We start from the raw sequence: 20,293 nt of genomic DNA on the forward strand, positions 1-20,293 counted from the left end.
TTCCCCCGAGAATGCAGGTGCAGCGCAGATGAAACACAAAAAGGGGACAGTCACAGTAGATTGGAGCGAGACTTGCAGTGGCATGCACGCAGTGGAGTGGAGGAGCAGTCGGGGGAGAGAGGCAGTCCCGCACTTTGGTCATGACGAACCAACATTGAACCCCGCATCCGAACTGCCGGCGTACCGGCGGTTGTTTGGTTGTGGGGAAATCTGGGGAAAGTCGTCATGTTTCTGTGATCTAGGTAGGTACCTAGTTCTGGAGAAGATCGCTGAAAGTCGTAAGATTTGGAGAAATCTAACCTTGTGTCTTGCATTGCCTTGCCCATTGCTCTGAGCAGACACATGTTTTTGTGTGCCAGATCGCCCATAACCCCATCTCAGCATCTTGTGTTCGACAATCCGTCCGGACAAGAGGGAGCATTGGACGACGACAAAAGCCACATATACCCAGTGTATATCCCCGTAATGCGATCTAAGCCATGACTCCGACGCAGCAGGATACCCAACCAGTCTATTCATTCAATACTCTTCTCCCATCTAGGTACCTCCGCCACTCTTCTCTTTTCTCGCCCTCCTCCCCTTCTCCTCCTCCCCGCCCACCATGACGATCCTCCCCTCCAGCCTCGGACAGATCGCCTTGGTCCACTCGACCTCGCACTCGCCCTCGCCCAAAGAGTCGCACACCTCAGCCCGGACGCCGGCTTTGCGCGTCCACCGCGCGAACGTCCGGCGCATCACCCGCAGCTCGTGGTCGATCCGCCGCAGCCGCTCCCCGTCCGACTCGTGCACCGGCCGCGCCCCCTCGACTACCTTCTCGTCAAACGGCGTGACGCTCGACCTTCGCGCCCGGATGTTCGCCGGCCTCCAGTGGTCCCAGTGGGAGCCCCTCGAGTCCGGCCTCGCGGCGGCTGGTCGGGGATCCGCCGGCTCGACGCCGCCATCCAGCCAGCCCTTTCGGGTCGAAGCCGACGGGCTGACCGGGTAGTTGGGGTGGTGGGAGCCGACGCCCGTGACGACCTTGTCCCAGTGGCTGTCCCACGAGGGCTCCCAGTTGTGCCACTTCTCGAGGACCTTGAGGGCCATGAAGTACTGCCGCAGCATCATCGAGATGAGGATGCCGTTCTCTTCCGATACAATCTCCTCGGCCTCGCCGCCTTCGGACTGGACCAGGAGGCTTTTGTAGCCGTCTGTAGAAATGGATGCGTTAGTCCCGGTGGGCTACAGTGAACCACAGCAGTGCCAGTCAAAACTTACCCTTAGCACGAGCCATGTAGCCTCTCGTGCACAGGACATAACGTTTCTTGGGGTCGAGAGGCTTGTTCGCCACCTCGACCCTGTTGATCCGCGACCCGGACTCCTTTGACGGATCAAACTCAAACCGGATATTCGATACTTGTGGAAAGCGGCCCTCCTGAGCAGGGTACAACGACACTCCGTTCTCCAACGCGTCCCAGATTGCCTGTCCATTGACCCTAATCACCACGACGGGGTCCTCAAACGGAAAGCAGTCTGTGATGTCCTTGACCCTTATCGGCCCAGGCGCATAGATCTGGTCTCCACGTATCGTGCCCGACGCCATGATGACACAGTCGGCCTGGTAGTGGTGCCGCATGATGTCGCACACAAAATTGCCAATGTTGCTCTCCCTCAGCCTCACCGTGGTGAAGCGCGCGTCCAGCGGCGCCGCGGTCCAGCCGACGGGCTTCTCCAGACTCTGCTTCAGCTTGGCCGTGAGTTTGTCGATGAGCTCGACGGTGGGCTGGTCCTGCGGGATCGATGAGATGATGTCCTTGCGCCAAATGTCAAAGTCCCAGCGGGGTCCTGCCCGGCCGCCGCCGTCATCGGGCCGTCTGCGGACCTCGATGTAGCTCAGCTGCTTGAAGTCGCTGCCGGAGCGCAGCACGTGGGTGCCGTTGATGAAGCTGTGCGCGTAGAAGTGGTCGTGGCCACCCAGGATGATGTCAATCTCGCCGCCCATGTTCTCGGCAAGCTTGTTGTCGTTGGGCTCCCGCTGGTGCGTCAGGGCGATGATGATGTCAGCCCCTTGCTCGCGCAGCTCGGCGACCAGCTCCTTGGCCACCTCGGTCGCGGACTTGTAGATGATGTTGGGCGGGATCGCATTCACCGTCTCCAGCCACTCCCTCTCCCCAAGGCCCAGCAGGCCGACCTTGATACCGTTGGAGCAGGTCAGCATGTGCGTGCGCTTGGCATGGCCGATGGGCACACCCTCGCCGAGGGCCGGGTCAAAGACGTTGGCCAGCAGCCAGGGGAACTTGCACTTTGCGGCCAGATACTCGAACTGGCGGACGCCAAAGTCGAGGTCGTGGTTGCCGACGGCGGCGCAGTCGGTGCCGATGGCGTTGAGGATGGGCACCATGTGGCTGCCCTTGGTGATGGAGCTCTCGAGGCTCGGGTTGAAGACGTCGCCCGAGAAGAGGGTCAGTAGCTCGGGCTGGCCGGCGTAGCGCGAGTCCCGGCGGTAGTGGTTGATGGCGGTGAGGAAGCGGGCGGCGCCGCCGGCGGGCTCGGCGGAGGACGGGTCCAGGTGGTAGACATCGTTGTAGTGGACTAGGCGGAGGTCGGCAGGCGAGGAGGCTTCCCGGCCGGAGCTCGAGGTGACAAAGACGGACTCGCGAGGCGGGTCTGTCTTTCTGCGAGCCATGACAGTTGCAGGCAGAGTTGGGAGAGGAAGGAGGGTGTGCTTTGGAGGTCGATCCGGGTCTGCCGATCCTTTTCATACGGGCAGGGACGCGCGCCTCTCTTTTGTCTCTCACAGGACCTGGGTACCGAACCTTTCACCGCCGATCAATGTGAGTGAACTGACGACGACATATGACCCAATCGTACGGTGATGAATGAACAGGTGGCTGGTGGAGCTGCCTCAAGGGCTACCCGGTAATTTGAGCGAAGAAGACAGTGATTGCTTTGGGTGCTAGTGAACACAACACGAATTGCCAATCCAAGTAATACCATAAGGTACGTCTAGGTCGGACAGAAGCAGTTGGGCAGCTCTCTGAGATGGGGTTTGTTCATGGAGGCCATCATTGATCGCAAAGGCCGGGCGTCGACACTTCGCCGTTTCAAGCTTCTGGTGGGGGCTTCCAGGTTCCAAGTAGCAGCTGGAGCGGGCCTAGAGGGGTTGGCAGGTAGTTGCTTCAGCGCTACGAGGCCTGAAGCTTGCTTGTGCGGACCTGCCGGATGGTGGGGTAGAATCCATCGGATGATCACAAAGACGACGACGACTCGCACGCGACCACGTTCGACAGAAGAGACATCACACCGTCATGACTAGCATGAGAGGAGGGGCTGGCTTCTAGCTTGCCGCTCTTGAAATACGCCAGCTGAAAATGAAGGCCCATAACGAACTTGGGCAACAGGGTGAAAAAAATACTTTGGAATATTTCTTCATCTTCAGGTGGACTCTCTCCCTCTCTCTCACGCCCTTTACAAAATCAAGGGCGCGGCGGGGCACCAGACAGACCTGGTCGATAAGATAAGCCCCCATCAAGCAGCTGTCTCAGCGCTGCTCTTTAAAAGACAGAAACCCCCATCCATGTATAAGTCGACCAGAGTTATCAGCTTCTATACTAAGCCATTGGTCTTGTCTTGGGCTCCTGTTCGACGCCATTTCGACGTAGCCACTTGACACTCCTCTCCCATTCTCACCCATAGCTCCCAATGGCCACCGATCAAGCTACGCTCCGCCATGCGGCGCGCGAGGGTTAGTCTCACCCGGCTGCCTTCCCCCTTGCTCCTCCCGAGGCCAGCTCACTGACAGGGCCCGATAACAACAGACATTCCCTCCATCCTCGCCATGGTCTGCGAACTAGCCGAGTACGAGAAGGAGCTCGCCTCCGTCGAAGCCACCGAGGCCAAGCTCGAAGCCAGCATCGCCTGGGCCCCCTCCACCGCGGCCTCGTCCGCCAACACGACCGAGCCCATCACCTCGACGAAACCCGCCCGGTGCATCCTGCTCTTCCCGCCCGGCTCGCAGGAGCCCGCCGGCATGGCGCTCTACTTCTACAACTACAGCACCTGGCGCGCCTCGTCGGGCATCTACCTCGAGGACCTCTTCGTGCGCCCGGCCTTTCGCGGCCGAGGGTACGGCAAGAGGCTGCTGGTGGAGCTGGCGCGGCAGGTGCTCGAGATCAAAGGCGGCCGGCTCGAATGGAGCGTGCTCAAGTGGAACGAGCCGAGCATCAAGTTCTACAGGGCCATCGGCGCGACCCAGATGGACGAGTGGGTGGGCATGAGGGTGGACCGGGAGGCGCTGGTCAAGTTGGCTGGCGGGTTGGAGTGACGGGTGACATTGGAAGTGTGCAGCAAGAAAATAGAGGCGGTAAGAGGTCTATAGAGAGAATAGATTCTAGAAAGACGATCAGGGGTATCTCTTGGGTCTTGGGTTAGGCGTTCTAAAAAGGAAGAGAGAGGACAGTAGAAACAAGACATCTAGACTAGGACGCGCTGTGTAGAAACCAAATATGACGTGACCACCCGTACAGATCATGCACCTCGCTTGGGCTTCTCGGGGGCATCAGCCTTGGATGCCGACTTGGGATCTAGCAGTCTGCCCTTGGCATCGACACCCTCAAAGAAGGCCGTGTGCGGCGGCGGGCTGGGGAGCGTGAAGGCCTTTGCGGCACCGCCCCAGACAATGTCCCACCGGCGCTTCTTGCCCTCCTGCGCCGGCATCTTGTCCATGGTTGCCATCGCCTCCCACACTTGGCGGTACAGCCGCCGCCATAGTCTATTGGTCATCTTGTGCACGCCGATCGCCGGACCTGCGCCGTCCACGCCGATGTCCCCGTCCAGCGCCTTGAACTTCCTCGCCCGCGGTCTCTCGAGCATGCGAACCGGCTTGGTCACCACATCCTCCCATTTCCAGCGTGCCTCGTGCTCCTGCTCCGCCACCTGTTCCGCCGCAGCCGGGCTCCTCCGCGCAGGTAGAGACCACTCCGGGCTGCCCTCTTTCCGGCCCTCGGCCAGATCGCGCCACAGGTCAAACTCGCCCTTGCCCACGGGCGGTACGACCCTGTTGATCAGCAGCCGCCACCAGCGCTTCACTTTCGTCCGCGCCGTGTGCGCCGGGAAGGGCCGGTCCCAGACGTTGACGGCGGGCACAGCCCTCGACGGGTCCAGCTGGCTGGCCTTGAGCACCGGCCGGCCGACGTTGGGCATCCTGTGGTGCGCCTGGCTGAGCGCAAAGGCGAGCAGCTTGTCCGTGTCGATGGCGTCGAGCCAGTCGCGCCGCCGCTCGCCCTTTCTCCGGCCCTTTTTGCCAACATCCTTGTCGCCCTCGCCGTTGCTCTCCAGCGCTTCCCGAGACTTTTTGTCTCGTTGCTGCTGCTGCTGCATGCTAGCCTCGAGGGCGTCGGCGTCGGCGGGGGGCTCGGCTTTCAGCCAGGGCTGGAGCAGCTCATGCCGCCGCCGGCCGAGCCGGCCTGCCGAGAGGAGCAGGACGCGGCGCATGCGGCTCAAGTCCCCGAGGTTGGCGGCGCGCAGGACGCGCAGGCTGTGGTTGCCCTCGCGCAGGCGGCGCTTGGTGCGGACAGCGTTGAGCTGCTCCGGGGTGGCAGAGGGCATGGTCGAGGAGGGGACGAGGTTGGGCCGGCGGTGGCGGCGGAAGGAGGCCGAGATGCGGCCCGAGATGTAGGGGCGGCATACCGGGGGCAGGTAGGAGGCTTCGCGGAGGAGGTGGCGGTAGAGGTGGACGGGGTTCTGGGGGTCGAGGAGCCTGGTCGGGGGAGGCATCTGGGATGTGGGTGGGCGGATTTTTTGGGGAGGGTGGATGCCCAGCACGAGGAGGGTGTTTACGGGGAAGGGCGGCGTATGGTAAGGAATCTAGAAGAAACCATGATTCGAGTCGGATTGGATGAGGTCGTCGAGAGGCCCGGAAACTGGTGCATGTAGTTAGGTAGAGGTGGTGTTTGACGCCGTGTTGTCTCCAGCTTGGGCTCTTGGTAGAACCGTGGAAAGCTTCCAAGGTTTGAGATGGAGTGCGAGAAGCCAAGCTTAGCACTGAGACTTGGTCACCGTTGACAGGGTTCAGTTGACTGGAGCCACTGACCAGGCCGATAAGATATGGATCGGTCCTGTAAAGGGATTTGATTCAAGCTCGCCGAAGCTACCCATGAAGTGACCTCGAGGCTACATCCACTCCATGGCAACGAGCAGCCAGGAAATCAATAGCCTCACAAGACCAAGGAGCGTGTTTGTTCTTCTCACGGGATTTGCGTGCTTTAGGGCACGTCACTGCCCGGTCTGGATGCATGTCCCAAGGCCAGATAGGAAAAGATGACCCAGTGTACCTAACTCTGATTAAAAAGCATCTCAGACCAGAGGAGGTGTCCGTGGCTGCTTTGCACTTCAAACAAATTTGAAAAAATAAAAAAATAAAAAAAATAACCGTTCACGATCTATTGGCTGTAGGCTCTCCTAACTTGGGAAAACGTTGACTCTGCAGCTCTCTCTGATCTCTGTTGATGTCGAGGATATGCTGATGATCTCCTGGCCAGTAACTACGAGTACCTAGGGTAGAGTACCTCTCTCCTTAGGTAAGGTACCTACCTACAACATAGGTACCTATGGCTGCTCATCCCTGTGGGCGCGCACGCTTGGTGCACCTGCCAGCACTCCAGTACACCTGTAGACTGGACACCACCTGGGCACCCCTCCTCGCCCAAGCCAGGGCTGACGCGTGTCGACTCGTCGCCCATCCATCCCTCGCTTCCACCCACGACTCGCCCTCCACAAAATAGCCCCGACACGAAATCACGAAATCGACGCGACGAAACACCCTCCATCTTAATTGAGAACACGCTCCTCCCCCGGTCATCTCGTTAATGGGTTTTCCGATCCATCGAGCTCAGACCGTCGCACCCCAGTCATTTTTGACTCGCAGAGACAGAGACAGCATCGCTCCATCTCATCATCGTCGCGAGAACGGCCATGTTGTACGCCTCTGCCAGTTCTCTTTTTTTATATCTTCACTTTTTTATCCCTTATTCCCCTCTTGTCTCAATTGGTTGCATCTCGCCAGTCATCAGTGCGCCTACTCACCGATCGATAAATTGATTGATCGATTATTCCCGAGTCTTGTCGAAGCGCGACGCTTGCAGGGGGTCTCACCTGGCTAAAAGGGCGAAAAAACAGCGGCCATTCACCACCACCGCTTCCGCGCCTACGCCTACGCCATCTTCCCCTCCCGTCCTCACACGCACATCATCACCACCACTACTGCTCCTCTCAGCTCTCGCCCTCAACCCCTCGTTCAGACTTAATTGTAATCTTAGAGAGCGGTCCCGTCTAAAATAATTGGTTGCACAGCAGACAACACTTTGCGGTCCCAGAGACTGCCGGCGTCTCCTCCATCTTTGACCCTCGATATCCCTCCCCGGGTCTCCTCGTACCGCCACCGCTGCCACTGCCGCTGCCGCCGCCGTCGCCGTGGCCGTGCCTGCAGTACTGTGCTCTACCTTCTCCGTCCTCCGCATATGATCCCTCGCTGATGGCGGCGACAACCGTCACCACCTCGTCCTTCCACCACCCCCATCCTCATCGCCAATCCTTCAGCGGCGTCAACCCTGCCCAACCCTCTGCCAGCAGCGCCTCCATCTCTTCTGCTCCCTTCGATCGCGCCGACCCTCACTCTGCAGCCATGCATTCCGCATCCCAACAGTCGCAGCCCTCCTCCCAGCAGTCCTTCTCCATGAGCCAGCCTTCGTCGCAACAGGCCATGGCCAGCCAGGCGTATAGCCAGTTCTCTGCCGGAGGCCCCAATGGCAGCATAAATGACGGTTCAAACCAGCAGCACATCATCTATTCGGTAGGCCTCATCCTCCCCCTCTTAACAAGGAACTGGACTTTGTGTTGACCGCGGCCGTCTCCTCCCCCCCTTCTACAGGCTGTCTACTCGGGTACCGATGTGTACGAGATGGAAGTCAACAATGTCGCTGTCATGCGCCGGCGGAACGACTCATGGCTCAACGCGACTCAAATCCTCAAGGTTGCGGGCGTCGACAAGGGCAAGCGAACCAAGATCCTGGAAAAGGAAATTCAAACGGGTGAGCATGAGAAGGTCCAGGGCGGATACGGAAAGTACCAGGGCACTTGGATCAACTACAACCGCGCTGTCGAAGTCTGCCGCCAGTACGGCGTCGAGGATCTGCTGCGCCCGCTCCTCACCTACGACATGGGCCAGGACGGAGGCATCGCCGGCCGGGGCGACTTCAACACCCCCACCAAGGAGCAAGCCATGGCTGCGCAAAGGAAACGCATGTACAATGCAAACAACGAGAACCGCGCCAACCCTGGCTCCGGCACCTTCTTCCGCGGCATCTCCAACACGGCTCCCAGTGTGGTCGGTATCATAAGCAAGGCGAGGTTCGACTCACCCGGCGCCCGGAACCGCACCTCCTCCCAGAGCCAGAACCGCAACGGCCTCCCCCGCGCCCCAAGCTTCAACCGCCAGTCCTCGATGCAGAGCATGGACGACTTCCCTACCAACTCGCAGCAGAGCTTCGCCTCTGACTACGGCCACAACGTCGATTCAGCCTACTCCACCCAGCAGAATACCCAGCAGTTCAACGGCGACGGCACGGAACCCCCCCGGAAACGACAGCGCGTCACCGTGACTCCTGCTGACAGCTTCGGCTACAACCCCAACATGGATATGTATGCTAATACCTTCCCGGGCTCGCCCACCGAGCCCAACGAGTCCTTCATCTATTCCCAGGCTGGCATCGACGTCCACCCTGTCCCCCAAGACAACTTTGGACCCCTCCCCCCCCTCCCCCCTCTGGATACCCCGGACGGAGAGCAGAAGCGCTCTACGCTCATGGGTCTGTTCATGGACGCCGACTCGTCTGACACGTCGCGATATAATGTCCTCAAGACTCTAACGCCCCAGGAGCTCGACATGCCCATCGACCACCAAAGACATACCGTCCTTCACTGGGCCGCTACCCTTGCACGCATGCCCTTCGTTCAAGCCCTCATTGCTGCCGGCTCGAGCCCGTTCCGGGTCAACGCTGCGGGCGAGACAGCCTTGATGAGGGCCTGTATCGTCACCAACTCTCACGATCACAGCTCCATGCCCGAGCTCCTCGACATGCTCGGCAGCACCATCGAGCTGCGCGATGCCAAGGGACGCACTGTCCTGCACCACATCGCCATCACCAGCTCTGTCAATGGGCGCAGTGCCGCCAGCCGTTACTACCTGCAGTCCTTGCTTGAGTGGGTGGTGAGGCAAGGCAGCAGCGCGCCCAGCAGCCAGAATGCCCAGGTCAACGGACAGATACCGTCGAGTCAGGCCCCGCTTGGCCTCGCTCGCTTCATGAACGAGGTCGTCAATGTGCAAGACGAAAACGGCGACACCGCCCTCATCATCGCCGCCAAGATCGGGAACCGGAGTATCATCTCCCAGCTGCTCGAGGTCTGCGCGGATCCCACTATAGCCAACCGCCAGGGGCTGCGACCTCTGGACTTTGGCGTCGGCCTGGAAGTTACCGGCGGGGGTGCTGAGGGCGAGAATAGCGAGGCTGACAAGAACGGCATTGTTGGCAGCAGCCAAAAGAGCCGCGAGAGCAGCGATGATATCATCACCTGTAAGTTCCTTCTCCCACTCATCTACCTACCAATATGCAGTTTCCCCCATCCGTACTGACAATGGCGTGTGCTACAGCCATCACGCACCTCCTCAACGAGACGGCAGCCACGTTCCAGACGGAGATGAAGTCGAAGCAACAGTCCGTCGACGGTCTCCACGCCTCCCTGCGTACCACGTCGGCCCAGCTCGGCGACGCACGCCGCACCCTCGAGGCGATGCAGGGCAAGGTCAAGAGCCAGCACCTGTCGCGCCAAAGGGTCATGAACCTAGGCCGCGCGCGCGAGGACGAGCAGTTCCGCCTCTCGCAGCTGCAGCAGACGCACGGCCTGCTCGACGTCAACGGCGCCGCCGAGTGGGAGACGGAGGCAGAGACTGCGGCGCTACAGCTACAGTCGGCATCGTCGTCGGCCACGGGCCCGGAGCTGCCGGCGGCGGCAGTCATGCGGGCGCGCGTGGCGGCGCTCAAGGCTAGGACCGAGGACACGCGGCACACCGAGGCCGCTCTCAGGGCGGGCAGCCGTGAGGTGGAGCTCAAGTACCGCCGGCTCGTCGCGCTGGCCTCGCGGTGCGGTGACGGCGACGTCGACGCGCATATCGAGGGCCTCGTGCGGGCCGTCGAGAGCGAGAAGGGCGAGCTCGAGATTGGTCGGGTCAGGCGCTTCCTGGGCGGTGTCGAGGGCGTTGTCAGCTGAGGCCCGCCTCGAGGCTGAGCTCTGTGTGTGATTATGTCTCGGCTGCCGCTTGTTCTCCTCATTGTTTCTTTTTGGTGTTTAGGGTTGGGTACATGGTGGCAAACAACAAGTGCTGTTTGTCTCTTTGGCATCTTGTGGGCGTTTATATGGATGGAGGGATTCGCTGATCTATGCGAAGGCGATCCTGCTGTGGCATTCCGAACCTCTGTCTCTATCTCTCTCCCTGCGTACGAGAAGATAAAAGGCAAATGGATGGGTCGGACTTTCTTGGCATTACTACTGCTCTAATTGTTGTTCCATCTGAAGGACATTCGAGGGCATTCCGCTATTCATTCTCATTTCTTGTCCATTGTTTGCCGTTTGCTCTATGGTCAGAACCTTACCATTGTCACTGCATGCGAGTGTCCGGACATAAACACGTTGTCATGTACACTTATATACCTTGTACGTTTTTCTATGCATGCCAGTGCACTCATCTTTATGACTGGAGTGGGATAAGAAAAGTGGTAGAAGACGCTCGAAGACTGCGTTCACATCGCAGCCATGGGGTCCTGTTAGCATGCAATCAAATGAAATCAACTGAGGGAAAAGCGTTGCCCCATTCATTGTACCCGTGTGGAAGGGGCCGGGACATATGCAGTCTTGTGGAGGATCTCCTCATCCTTCCTCCCCCCTGGAGAAACTCCCTCCTGAATGCAGCAAGATGGCATCCTCCTTCACAGGATTCTGTGAGAACCTAGACAGTAAATACTCCAAACTCCATGCCATGCAACTTTGAACCCAATGCCAAGACAAAGCCCAACAAAACACACAGAACCATCAAATCTCCCCGGTCAGCCAGCAAGGGGCGGGAGAGGAGGCCCTTTACTGCTGCCCAGCAGCAGCATAAAATCCCTCCCATCGCTCCTCCACGCCGCCGACCCTCCTCCTGAGCTCGGCAATCTCCTTGTCCAGCTCCTCAACGTTTCTCGTCAGCGCGCCGACCTCTTCGAACCGTCGCGCGCCTCGGGCGCCGTCCACCATGCCCTGCACCAGGAACCGCTGCTCCTCGAGCACGGCCAGCCGCTCGCGCAGCTCACGCTCCTCCGTCTCGAGCGCCGACGCGACGGTGCTCACCTCGCTGCCCGCCACACTGTCGCCGTCGCCGCCGACCTCGGACGCGAGCTCCCCATTGCGCAGGGGCGACAGGTGGCCCGCCCTGCCACCTTCGTTTAGGCCCGAGAGCAGCCTCCGGTGCTGCCCGCCCGGTTGTGATGACGAGGACGAGGACGAGCGTAACATGCGCGGCACGTGCTTTAGGGGCACCATATTGGCGTGTAGGAACGTTGACGCGGCGGCGTACACGGCCTTTTGCAGGCGGGCCTGCGCCGGGTTGTCCGTCGGTAGGTCGCGGATACGCCGCGCGGCTGCGCTGTACTTGGCAAAGCTGTCCATGAGCCGCTTGCGGATCTTGGCGGCCTCCTGGATCTGGGCGTGCGTAGCCATGGGCGCCACAGCGACCACCGCCTGCAGGACGCCGAGCTGTTGCTGGCTGATGGGGTGACCCTCCGAACCGGCTGGTTGTTGCAACACCTGCAAGGCGCGCTGGAAGGAGGGCATGAGCTGCTTTATGCCACGCTCAAACTGCCGCAGTGTCTCGTATGCGCGCTGGTCGGCAGGCTTGTGGGCGAGGGCGTCTTCAAAGTCACGCTTGGCGAAGATGGTGTGTTTGCAGTCGCGGCACATGCGGATGTCAAGGCTGACTGCGCCGTCGGCCGTGGAGGGTGGCTTCTCGGAGGGGACGGGGTGGTTCGCTACATGATGGTTGGCGGGTCAGCATTCGCTTTTGGTGTTGGAAGAACGAAATAGCTTACGACTGGCTACGTTTAACCCGATTTCGGTTGAACAGGCCGTGTTTGGGTCGGCGCAGACCACCCGTCCGCATATCCGGCAGTGATGCCTCCTGAACGTCCATGACCCAAATTCCTGCTGGCAGAATGGACACTTTGGGACTGATGCATCGTCCTCCCAGGTCACTACTGATTGTTCAATCGCCTTGCGCTGCGTCTTCTGCCCAGTCAGGGACCCAACGGTGGTCGAAAGCCCTCCGCTATTGACGATGACTTCCTCTGGCGGACTGACGAGTAGTTGTGTCAGTTTGGTCAATCTCTTCTCCAACCTAGCAATCTCTAAGTTCTGCCGCTCGACCTTCTTCCTCCTCGTCTCTACAAAAGCAGACGTCCGGTCCTGTAGTAGGCCGTTGTGATCATTGTACCCATCTCTCGATTTGTAGCATGTCTCGCACACGCGGTACCAGTATCCCCTCGTGGGATCGTGGCTAGCAGACCGCGATAACCTCATCTGGTACATCGTATGCACCTCGCAGAAGAGGCGGCCGCATTTTCTGCAGTTGATGCTGCCGTTGATGGGGCCCAGACCCTTGCCGCAGGTGGGATCGGTGCAATAGTCGCTGCCCGTCGCTCTTTGCCAGTGCTTTCGGGTGATGAGGTCGTCTGGATCTATGACCGTATCGACGGGCCTCGAGCTGCCGGCCTGTGTAGTGGGGGGTGGGGGTGTCTCGTTGGATTCGAAGACTTCGAGGCCTCGTAGTTTCTGGTTGATTACGGAAAGAGGTTGGAAGCGCTTCGCTTTGAGGACTTGCTTGTCGAACCATGTCTTGACTTCGTCCTGCTGCAATTCGGGAAGCTCCTGGTGGGCATCGTCGATGTGTCTGACATTCTGTTAGGGATGCCAAAGTGTGTCAGGAGTGGGAGGTATCTGGCCGTGTTACCTATTCAATTGAAGCAGTGTCAACTGCAACTTGTTAGCTAGCTTGACATTGTTTTGAGATCCGGAAGAGGATGTATATAGGACGCACCATCTCTTCTTCGCAAATGGGACAGACGAGTCTTGTTCCCGAGGCGCCGGGGTCCGACGGCGCCCCGAGGCTGACATTGGAGCTGAGATCCTGGACGAAGCCGCCGGGGAGCGGGCTGGGGGGTGTCGGCGGGGATATGCCGCTCAGATTCTGGGACCCTGAGCTTGCCTCTGAGGGAGCAAAGGGACTAGACGGGCGAGGAGAGAGCTGGGAAGACGTAGGCTGCGGAGGGGCGAGACCACGGCCAGTGCCTAGGACTCGGCCACCTCCGAGCTTCCGGCCGGACATGGCGGTTGTGGTTTCTGGGTTCCAGGTTCGGGAGCTTCCAATTCGATTGACCCACGACTGGTGATCTGATCGTACAAATAGAGCAAAAAGACGAAGGTATGCGACTCGGATGGACGAGCGCCCCTTGTCACCTCGCCGCCGATGGGTAGGTGCGTGCTGTGTCTCGGCTACGGGTGGTTGAATTGGAGGGAGCTCGAGGAGGAGGAGGAGGAGGAGGACTGGGTTGAGGTGAGGCGGTGTTGCATGTGGGCGATGGGTGCGTGTGAGGCGGCAAGGCTGCGACATAGGCGCTTCACAGCACCTAGAGTGGGCCTTAGACCCCTGTCATCACCACCTGGGCACTCTTTGGTGGCTGAAAAGAGGAATGGTAGTGATGCTTGATTGATGTGTAGTGGAGAAGACACTCAAGCTAAGATTTTGGCCCTTTTTATGTCCATCAGGCCTACAGGTGGCTCCTGCCCCTTACACCCCGCCCGGCAACACAACTGCAAGTCGACCCCGACTTGCTACCTCAGCATATATCACCCCTCCTTCCTCCAATAGCAAAACCGATCAAAAACAGCCAACCAGGAAAGAACCAGCCAACTCCTCTGAGAATCTCTAGAAATCTGTTTTCCTCCTGTTCCGCCCAGGTAGTAGAGTAATTCATCCAGACTCGACATAAGCTGGGGACTTCACACTTCTCCGATGCGGGTACTTCATGCTACCGGTAGATCTTCAGCTAGAGGTGACGCGACATAGCCGGAATAGTGAATGCTCAGCACGCTTCTGACTAGCGAGTGAGGTGAGGGTCTCTTGAGACCAGAGTGAGGAAATCGGCACAGGGTGTAGCAGTATAGAGACGGTTTTTTCTGCTGTTTAAGGAGAATCGAGACTCAGCTTAAAAGTGATTTAAGATTGAGGACCAAAGGCGCAAGGCCAAGCCGTCATGATAGAGGGCTTTTCCGGCTCGAGGGACCATGAAAAGAGGAATGGTAGTGATGCTTGATTGATGTGTAGTGGAGAAGACACTCAAGCTAAGATTTTGGCCCTTTTTATGTCCATCAGGCCTACAGGTGGCTCCTGCCCCTTACATGGCCTTTTTAGAAGATGACCCCGCCGTGCCCGCCAATCTGTCGCTGGTCATGCGCTAGCATCCATCAATTTTCCACAGTTTGGTCTTATCGATTTAGGCCGGTTCCGTTATCGCCTGCGACGCCGAAAGCTCTCGGAGCAGAGAGTCATTCTCTCAGAGTTGGTTGAGCTGATCGCTTCTCTTCACCTCTTCGAGCCAAGGCCTTGTTCCAGTCGAAACAGAAAAAGAGACTGTTGACTCTGCCATGACATCAGCTCACGCGCAAAAATTCCCCGCGGTGCAGGGAGGAGGAAGCTTGATCCTAGCATGGCAAATCAAGAACAAAAACGTGCTTGTTGTCGGCGGTGGTGAGGTAGGTTCCGGCTTGGATTCGTGTCGCGTGGATTTCCGAGACGCCTTCGTCCTTTGCCCGATGATGGCGATGATGATGCTTACTGTATCTCTCCTACCAGGTTGCTGCTGGCCGCATACTCAACTGCCTCAACGCCGATGCCCTTGTGACTGTCGTCTGTCCCCCGTCAGGCCTCAACCCCGAAGTCGCATACCGAGTCGGACAGGGCCAAGTCTCCCACACGCCTCGGAACTTCGAACCCTCCGATCTCGACGGCGCCGATATGGTCCTGGTAGCCGTTGACGACCCAGAGGCATCTACACAGATATGGAAATTGTGCAAGGAACGCCGGATACCGGCTAATATCGCTGATGTGCCCCCAGAATGCGATTTCTACTTTGGCAGCGTCCACCGAGACGGCCCGCTGCAAATCATGGTCAGCACCAATGGCAAAGGGCCTCGGTTAGCGAGCTCAATACGGAAGTTCATAGCCAAGCAGCTACCCAAGGACGCGGGCAAGGCAATCGAGGCCATCGGCCAATTAAGGGCAAAGCTGAGAACGGTTGCGCCAAACCAGGATGAGGGTCCCAAACGTATGGGATGGTGAGTTGAATTCTATCCAGAGTATCTCGGAGGGTTTTTGCTAACCCATGCACAGGATGACCAAGATTAGCGATGCATATACCTGGGATCAGATGTGTGACTTCACGGACGAGGATATGGACAACCTCCTTCGCTTCTACGCTTCAAACGAGGTTCCATCGCTAGAGACGCTTATGCTGATGCGCGAGAACCCGGATCTCAGCAAAACCGAACTGTTCGATGGATCTTTTGGGTTTAGCGTGGGAGCATGATAGAAAGGCACTTCAGCACCCAGCATCCGAAGCTCACACTCTCCCGGCTGTCCTCGAGGCCAACTCCGCGCAGTATCAGCAATGAAGGACTAGTCAAGCTCGCGGAATAGGTAATTCTGGGTGCTGACGGCGTATGATGCACCCTATTAGCGTCATAACAAGTCCGTCAATGCTTCGTCAGGAAATACCAAGAGCGTCGTTGTTCCTTCGGCGTCGAAGACCGAGCTCCAAGTACCGAGACCAAGAATCGAATCAAGGACAAAGCTCTTCGAGGAGCAAGGTGGAATGTGATTTGTCGAGACTACATCTTCAGTCATGCCGTTGAGGTAGGGTACAGAATCACAAGCTCTGAAAAGGACAGTATCAGATCGACTATATAGGAAATACAAGCGTCGGGTCGGTGACCGAGGATATTTACTCATTATTCAAGTTTACATTTGGAAAAGTGCTATCTTTCAGACTTGGCCCTTGATTCTACTTCTTTGACTCTTCTCTTGTGATACACTCTTCCTCATTCCTCAGTTTTGACACGAGTCAAATATCCGAGTCTGATTACGTTGACTGCCACCCAATCCTCGGTCCAGCCTGCAAATGTACAGCCGGCTCAAGCCTTCGTCCTTGCTCACAATTAGCACGATAGCTTGTACAATACCTAATGCGAGCAAGAGAGGATTCAGGTCAGAATAGTTGGCAGGAGTTCATCACGAGATATCTCAATGTTAACAATGCATACCCTTGCTCTAGAACTTGAGACGCTATCCCATTACGTCAAATAGAGTAAGTAAAATGGAAAGTCAAGTACTTCTGTGAACAGCCCACCCACTATTTTAAATAACATCACTTGTGTGAGGTTCGGGCGCTTTGTGGTAGAGCTTCGTCACCATGAGTCTAGTTTCATGACGAAATAGGAGCAAGGTGCACGGTTCCTGAGTCCAGTCCATTATATCGCTGCGTCAGTCATCGATGCCCAGCCCTTGGAAGCCGACTCATTGGCCAAGACGGAGGAATTTTTAAGGTCTTTGAGATGCACAGACACATTATGGAATATGAAGAGCTATACCCAAAAGAAAATGTTGAGCTCGGTGAGCAGGACTTGGCAGAAGCAAGCAAAGCTTTGTCAAATTAGTTGCACCTTGCGGATGGATTCCCCTCAAAACCCTTCGTTGGACAAGCAGTTGAGTCCCAGAAGGATCAAGACATGGATGCCAAGCTCAGTAGTGGCGTCTCGAGTGCGGCGTCATTTATACCGTTTCGCGAGCCTTTACTCCGTCAGTCCCACGCATCGGCAGCCGGGTGATGGACAAGCCCCGCACTGGGGATCTGGGGAAGATCATTATGAGCAGGGGTCAATATACTCGGGTTGATCAATGCCGAGGGGAGACGGGGAAATTTCTTGATGCCCGTATTGACGAACGTAAATTAACATGGTAATTTAGTCCGGAGCCCGTCCGCGGCATGTCTTGCAATATTCATCTGTACCAGTCTGCGAATAGGGTCGTGCCCGCTTGACCACAGAGAGAAGTCTTTCAGGATGTGCATCGGCAAGTGGAAACTCGTCGTAGTTTGCTTGGCAGCAGAACATGTGGCTTCTCAGCCCTGGCCCAAGAGTGGTGGCTCGTCAGACTCAGTCAAAGTCAAATGGATCGGTGACAAACCAGTATTGAATCCGGGCACGACTTTCGGGCTCCCTTGGCCTCGGGGCAGACATGCGGCCAACAAAACGTCCTTCAGTGCTTCTGCCGGGAATGAAGCTGTGAGAATACAGTCCTGGGTGACTTCCTACTGGCCAGGTAAGCTTCTGACGTCATATAGTCTAAGAAGACCCGCTCACTGATCCGTGTGTAGATGGTTCCATCAAGTGGACAGGTCATGCTGTCGAGCCATCTACAGATGTGCCCGATGAATATGTCATCGTCACCTCTTCAAGCTGCCAAAAGACGGCGAAAAGAGCATCCGAGGATGTCAGCGTCAGGTCCAATGGAGACACAATCACTGTTGACACGGGCAAAGTATCGGTGGTATTTGCCAAGGCTGGCAATATCCTCGTTAAATCAATTTCTACGGGTGGCAAGATTGTCGGACAGAATGGCGTCTTGGTCCTCCGGACCCAGACAGATACTGATGATGGCAGTGATATCCCGAGAATCTTTGACCGTCTTCAATTTGAGGCCAGCATCGATGAGACCAAGGTCGAAAACCAAGGATCAGTCCGAGCCCTCGTCACGGTGAAAGGAAAGCATGCCGTCAAGCAAAGCAATACTGGCCAGGACCCGTGGCTGCCCTTCACTGTGCGATTCTACCTCTACTCTGGGTCCGAGGCAATTCGCGTCGTCCATTCTCTAGTCTACGATGGCAAACCGGATAAAGACTTCATTACAGCCATCGGCCTTCGTTTTGACGTCCCGCTCGGTGACGAGCAGCTGTACAACAGACATATTAGAATTGCAGGTGTTGATGGAGGCTTCCTCACCGAGTCTGTGCAGGGGATCACCGGCTTGCGAAGAGATCCTGGGGCTGGTGTCCGAAAAGCTCAGATTGGTGGCAAGACATTGCCAGATGTCGCTACTTGGGACAGAAACTTCACAACAAGACTCCAGTGGATACCCGCCTTCAATGATTACAGCCTATCTCAACTCTCGCCTGACGGCTTCACCTTGAAGAAGCGCACAAAGGCGGGCCAGAGCTGGATAAACATACCAGCAGGCAACAGATCCTCTGGTCTGGCTTACCTTGGCGGGAGTACAAAAGGGGGCCTCGCAATTGGCCTACGAGACTTCTGGAAGAAATACCCTACCGGCTTCTCCATATCCAACGCAGCATCTAGGACAGTGTCGACAGCCACACTATGGCTCTACAGTCCCGAAGCTCCACCGATGGATCTACGGCCATGGCACGACGAGATGGGCCAAGACACTTATGCCAAGCAGCTCGAGGCTCTTGACACGACGTACGAGGACTATGAGCCGGGCTTTATGACGCCCTATGGCGTTGCCCGTACGAGCGAGGTCTACATAATTGGCTTCCCTAGCACGCCTTCAGCAGAGACTTTGGGCAAGTGGACCAAGATCATCGAAGAGCCCCCTGCCTTGGCGACTGAGCCCGAAGTCCTCTACAAATCAAAGGCTGCTGGCGTATTGTGGGCGCCGCGTACCGAAACCTCGGGCTCAGCTGCCACACTCGAGTCGCACCTCGACTTCTTAGCCAAGTTCTATCGGGATCAAGTCGAGAACCGCAGATGGTATGGCTTCTGGGACCATGGAGGTTAGTATATCCAGCGTCAGACCCTCAACTTCTGCTCTGTACTCAAATCAGCCGATAGACTTCATGCACACATACGATGCATCTCGCCACACCTGGGCCTATGATGTTGGAGGATATGCATGGGACAACGGCGAGCTGTCGCCTGACCTCTTCTTCTGGCCGCAATTCCTGCGAACCGGAGACGCCAGTGTTTATCGCTTTGCAGAGGCAGTCGCCCGTCACGGCAGTGAGGTCGACCAGTACCACGTCGGGCCATGGAAGGGGCTTGGAACCCGCCATGGAGTTCAGCACTGGGGTGACTCGGCGAAACAAGTCCGTATCTCGACCCCGATCTTCCGCAAGGTGTTTTACTACCTCACTGGTGGCGACGAGCGGCAGGGCGAGATCATCCGAGAGGTCCTCGATGCGGACCAAGCTATCCTGCAGGTTGATCCGCGAAGAAAAGTGCGTGATCCCAACATTACCTACGTGCCAGATCCAGAAGCCCTTTACATCAGTCTCGGAACAGACTGGTCTGGACTGGCAGCAGCACTCCTTATCGAGTGGGAGACACGGGGCCCACGATGGGAAGAGGCCCGGTCCAAGCTCATCAGCTCCATGAGAGGTCTCAACGCTCTCAAAAACGGCTTCATCACCGGCGAGGTATTTTACAACTCTAAGACGGGCCTCATCTCGCCACCGCCTGATGATCCCGACAACAAAGGATCCGTCACCATCTCTCATCTCTCCGCCAGCTTTGGCGAAAGCGAGGTCGTCACGGAGCTCATTAACCACATCGGAGCAAATGACACAGACGCGTCCACTTTTGAGAAGAACTGGCTCGACTACTGCTATTACTACGGCGCAAGCAAAGCCGAGCAAGCTGCTCGATACGGCACCAGCTTTTCTGGCATCAGTCTGAGACAGGGACACTCGAAGCTGACTGCCCTGGCTGCAAACAGAGATGGCGGTAACGCTACTATCGCTGCTCGCGCTTGGAAGGAGTTTTTCTCGACCGACGGTCTTGCTCCAACAGCGCCCTGGGTTTCAGTGCCAATATCTGGAAATCATTCCATAGTGTTAGTGCCAGTGGAAGAGGCATCGTGGATTAGCACCAATGAGGCGGCACAGTATGGAGGAGCTGTGATTGAGAACATGTATCTACTTGGCAGCCCTCCATAAACATAGAGCAGGCCCCCTGTCAAACACCCCTGAAGCAGGAGGTGGGTGGGACAATTCTCTTCATTCCAGTATCCATTCCCTATAACTTTAGAAGTACACGCGATTTGAGAAGTTGGCAAGGAATCTGGCTTGATAGGCTACTACACAATGCAGTCGAACCCCAGCTT

The 20,293-nt window shown here is 57.3% G+C and overlaps 7 protein-coding genes across 7 annotated transcripts; 4 read left to right on the plus strand and 3 right to left on the minus strand.

Moving 5' to 3' along the window:
• Window positions 1-537: 537 nt before the first annotated feature.
• E0L32_011363 (uncharacterized protein) lies at window positions 538-2,662 on the minus strand (the record flags this gene model as incomplete). Its single annotated transcript, XM_031134084.1, has 2 exons — window positions 538-1,187; window positions 1,255-2,662. The coding sequence occupies 2 exons, from the start codon at window positions 2,660-2,662 to the stop codon at window positions 538-540; spliced, it is 2,058 nt and encodes a 685-aa protein (XP_031000681.1).
• A 1,016-nt stretch (window positions 2,663-3,678) lies between these two features.
• Window positions 3,679-4,300, plus strand: E0L32_011364 (uncharacterized protein; the record flags this gene model as incomplete). Its single annotated transcript, XM_031134085.1, has 2 exons — window positions 3,679-3,721; window positions 3,795-4,300. 2 exons carry the CDS (start codon window positions 3,679-3,681, stop codon window positions 4,298-4,300), a joined length of 549 nt encoding a protein of 182 aa, XP_031000682.1.
• Window positions 4,301-4,503: 203 nt separating this feature from the next.
• On the minus strand, window positions 4,504-5,751 carry E0L32_011365 (uncharacterized protein; the record flags this gene model as incomplete). Its single annotated transcript, XM_031134086.1, has 1 exon — window positions 4,504-5,751. One exon carries the CDS (start codon window positions 5,749-5,751, stop codon window positions 4,504-4,506), a length of 1,248 nt encoding a protein of 415 aa, XP_031000683.1.
• Window positions 5,752-7,507: 1,756 nt separating this feature from the next.
• Window positions 7,508-10,299, plus strand: E0L32_011366 (uncharacterized protein; the record flags this gene model as incomplete). Its single annotated transcript, XM_031134087.1, has 3 exons — window positions 7,508-7,825; window positions 7,904-9,605; window positions 9,683-10,299. 3 exons carry the CDS (start codon window positions 7,508-7,510, stop codon window positions 10,297-10,299), a joined length of 2,637 nt encoding a protein of 878 aa, XP_031000684.1.
• An 864-nt stretch (window positions 10,300-11,163) lies between these two features.
• On the minus strand, window positions 11,164-13,444 carry E0L32_011367 (uncharacterized protein; the record flags this gene model as incomplete). The annotated part of the gene is made up of 4 exons (XM_031134088.1): window positions 11,164-12,092; window positions 12,153-13,009; window positions 13,070-13,092; window positions 13,157-13,444. The coding sequence occupies 4 exons, from the start codon at window positions 13,442-13,444 to the stop codon at window positions 11,164-11,166; spliced, it is 2,097 nt and encodes a 698-aa protein (XP_031000685.1).
• A 1,319-nt stretch (window positions 13,445-14,763) lies between these two features.
• Window positions 14,764-15,704, plus strand: E0L32_011368 (uncharacterized protein; the record flags this gene model as incomplete). Its single annotated transcript, XM_031134089.1, has 3 exons — window positions 14,764-14,871; window positions 14,972-15,453; window positions 15,509-15,704. 3 exons carry the CDS (start codon window positions 14,764-14,766, stop codon window positions 15,702-15,704), a joined length of 786 nt encoding a protein of 261 aa, XP_031000686.1.
• A 1,531-nt stretch (window positions 15,705-17,235) lies between these two features.
• Window positions 17,236-20,126, plus strand: E0L32_011369 (uncharacterized protein; the record flags this gene model as incomplete). The annotated part of the gene is made up of 3 exons (XM_031134090.1): window positions 17,236-17,494; window positions 17,550-18,965; window positions 19,024-20,126. 3 exons carry the CDS (start codon window positions 17,236-17,238, stop codon window positions 20,124-20,126), a joined length of 2,778 nt encoding a protein of 925 aa, XP_031000687.1.
• Window positions 20,127-20,293: the final 167 nt, after the last annotated feature.

This window comes from Thyridium curvatum (genome assembly GCF_004353045.1).
Source record: "Thyridium curvatum strain D216 chromosome Unknown NODE_104_length_128155_cov_78.148999, whole genome shotgun sequence".
In the NCBI taxonomy this organism is placed as follows: domain Eukaryota; kingdom Fungi; phylum Ascomycota; class Sordariomycetes; order Thyridiales; family Thyridiaceae; genus Thyridium; species Thyridium curvatum.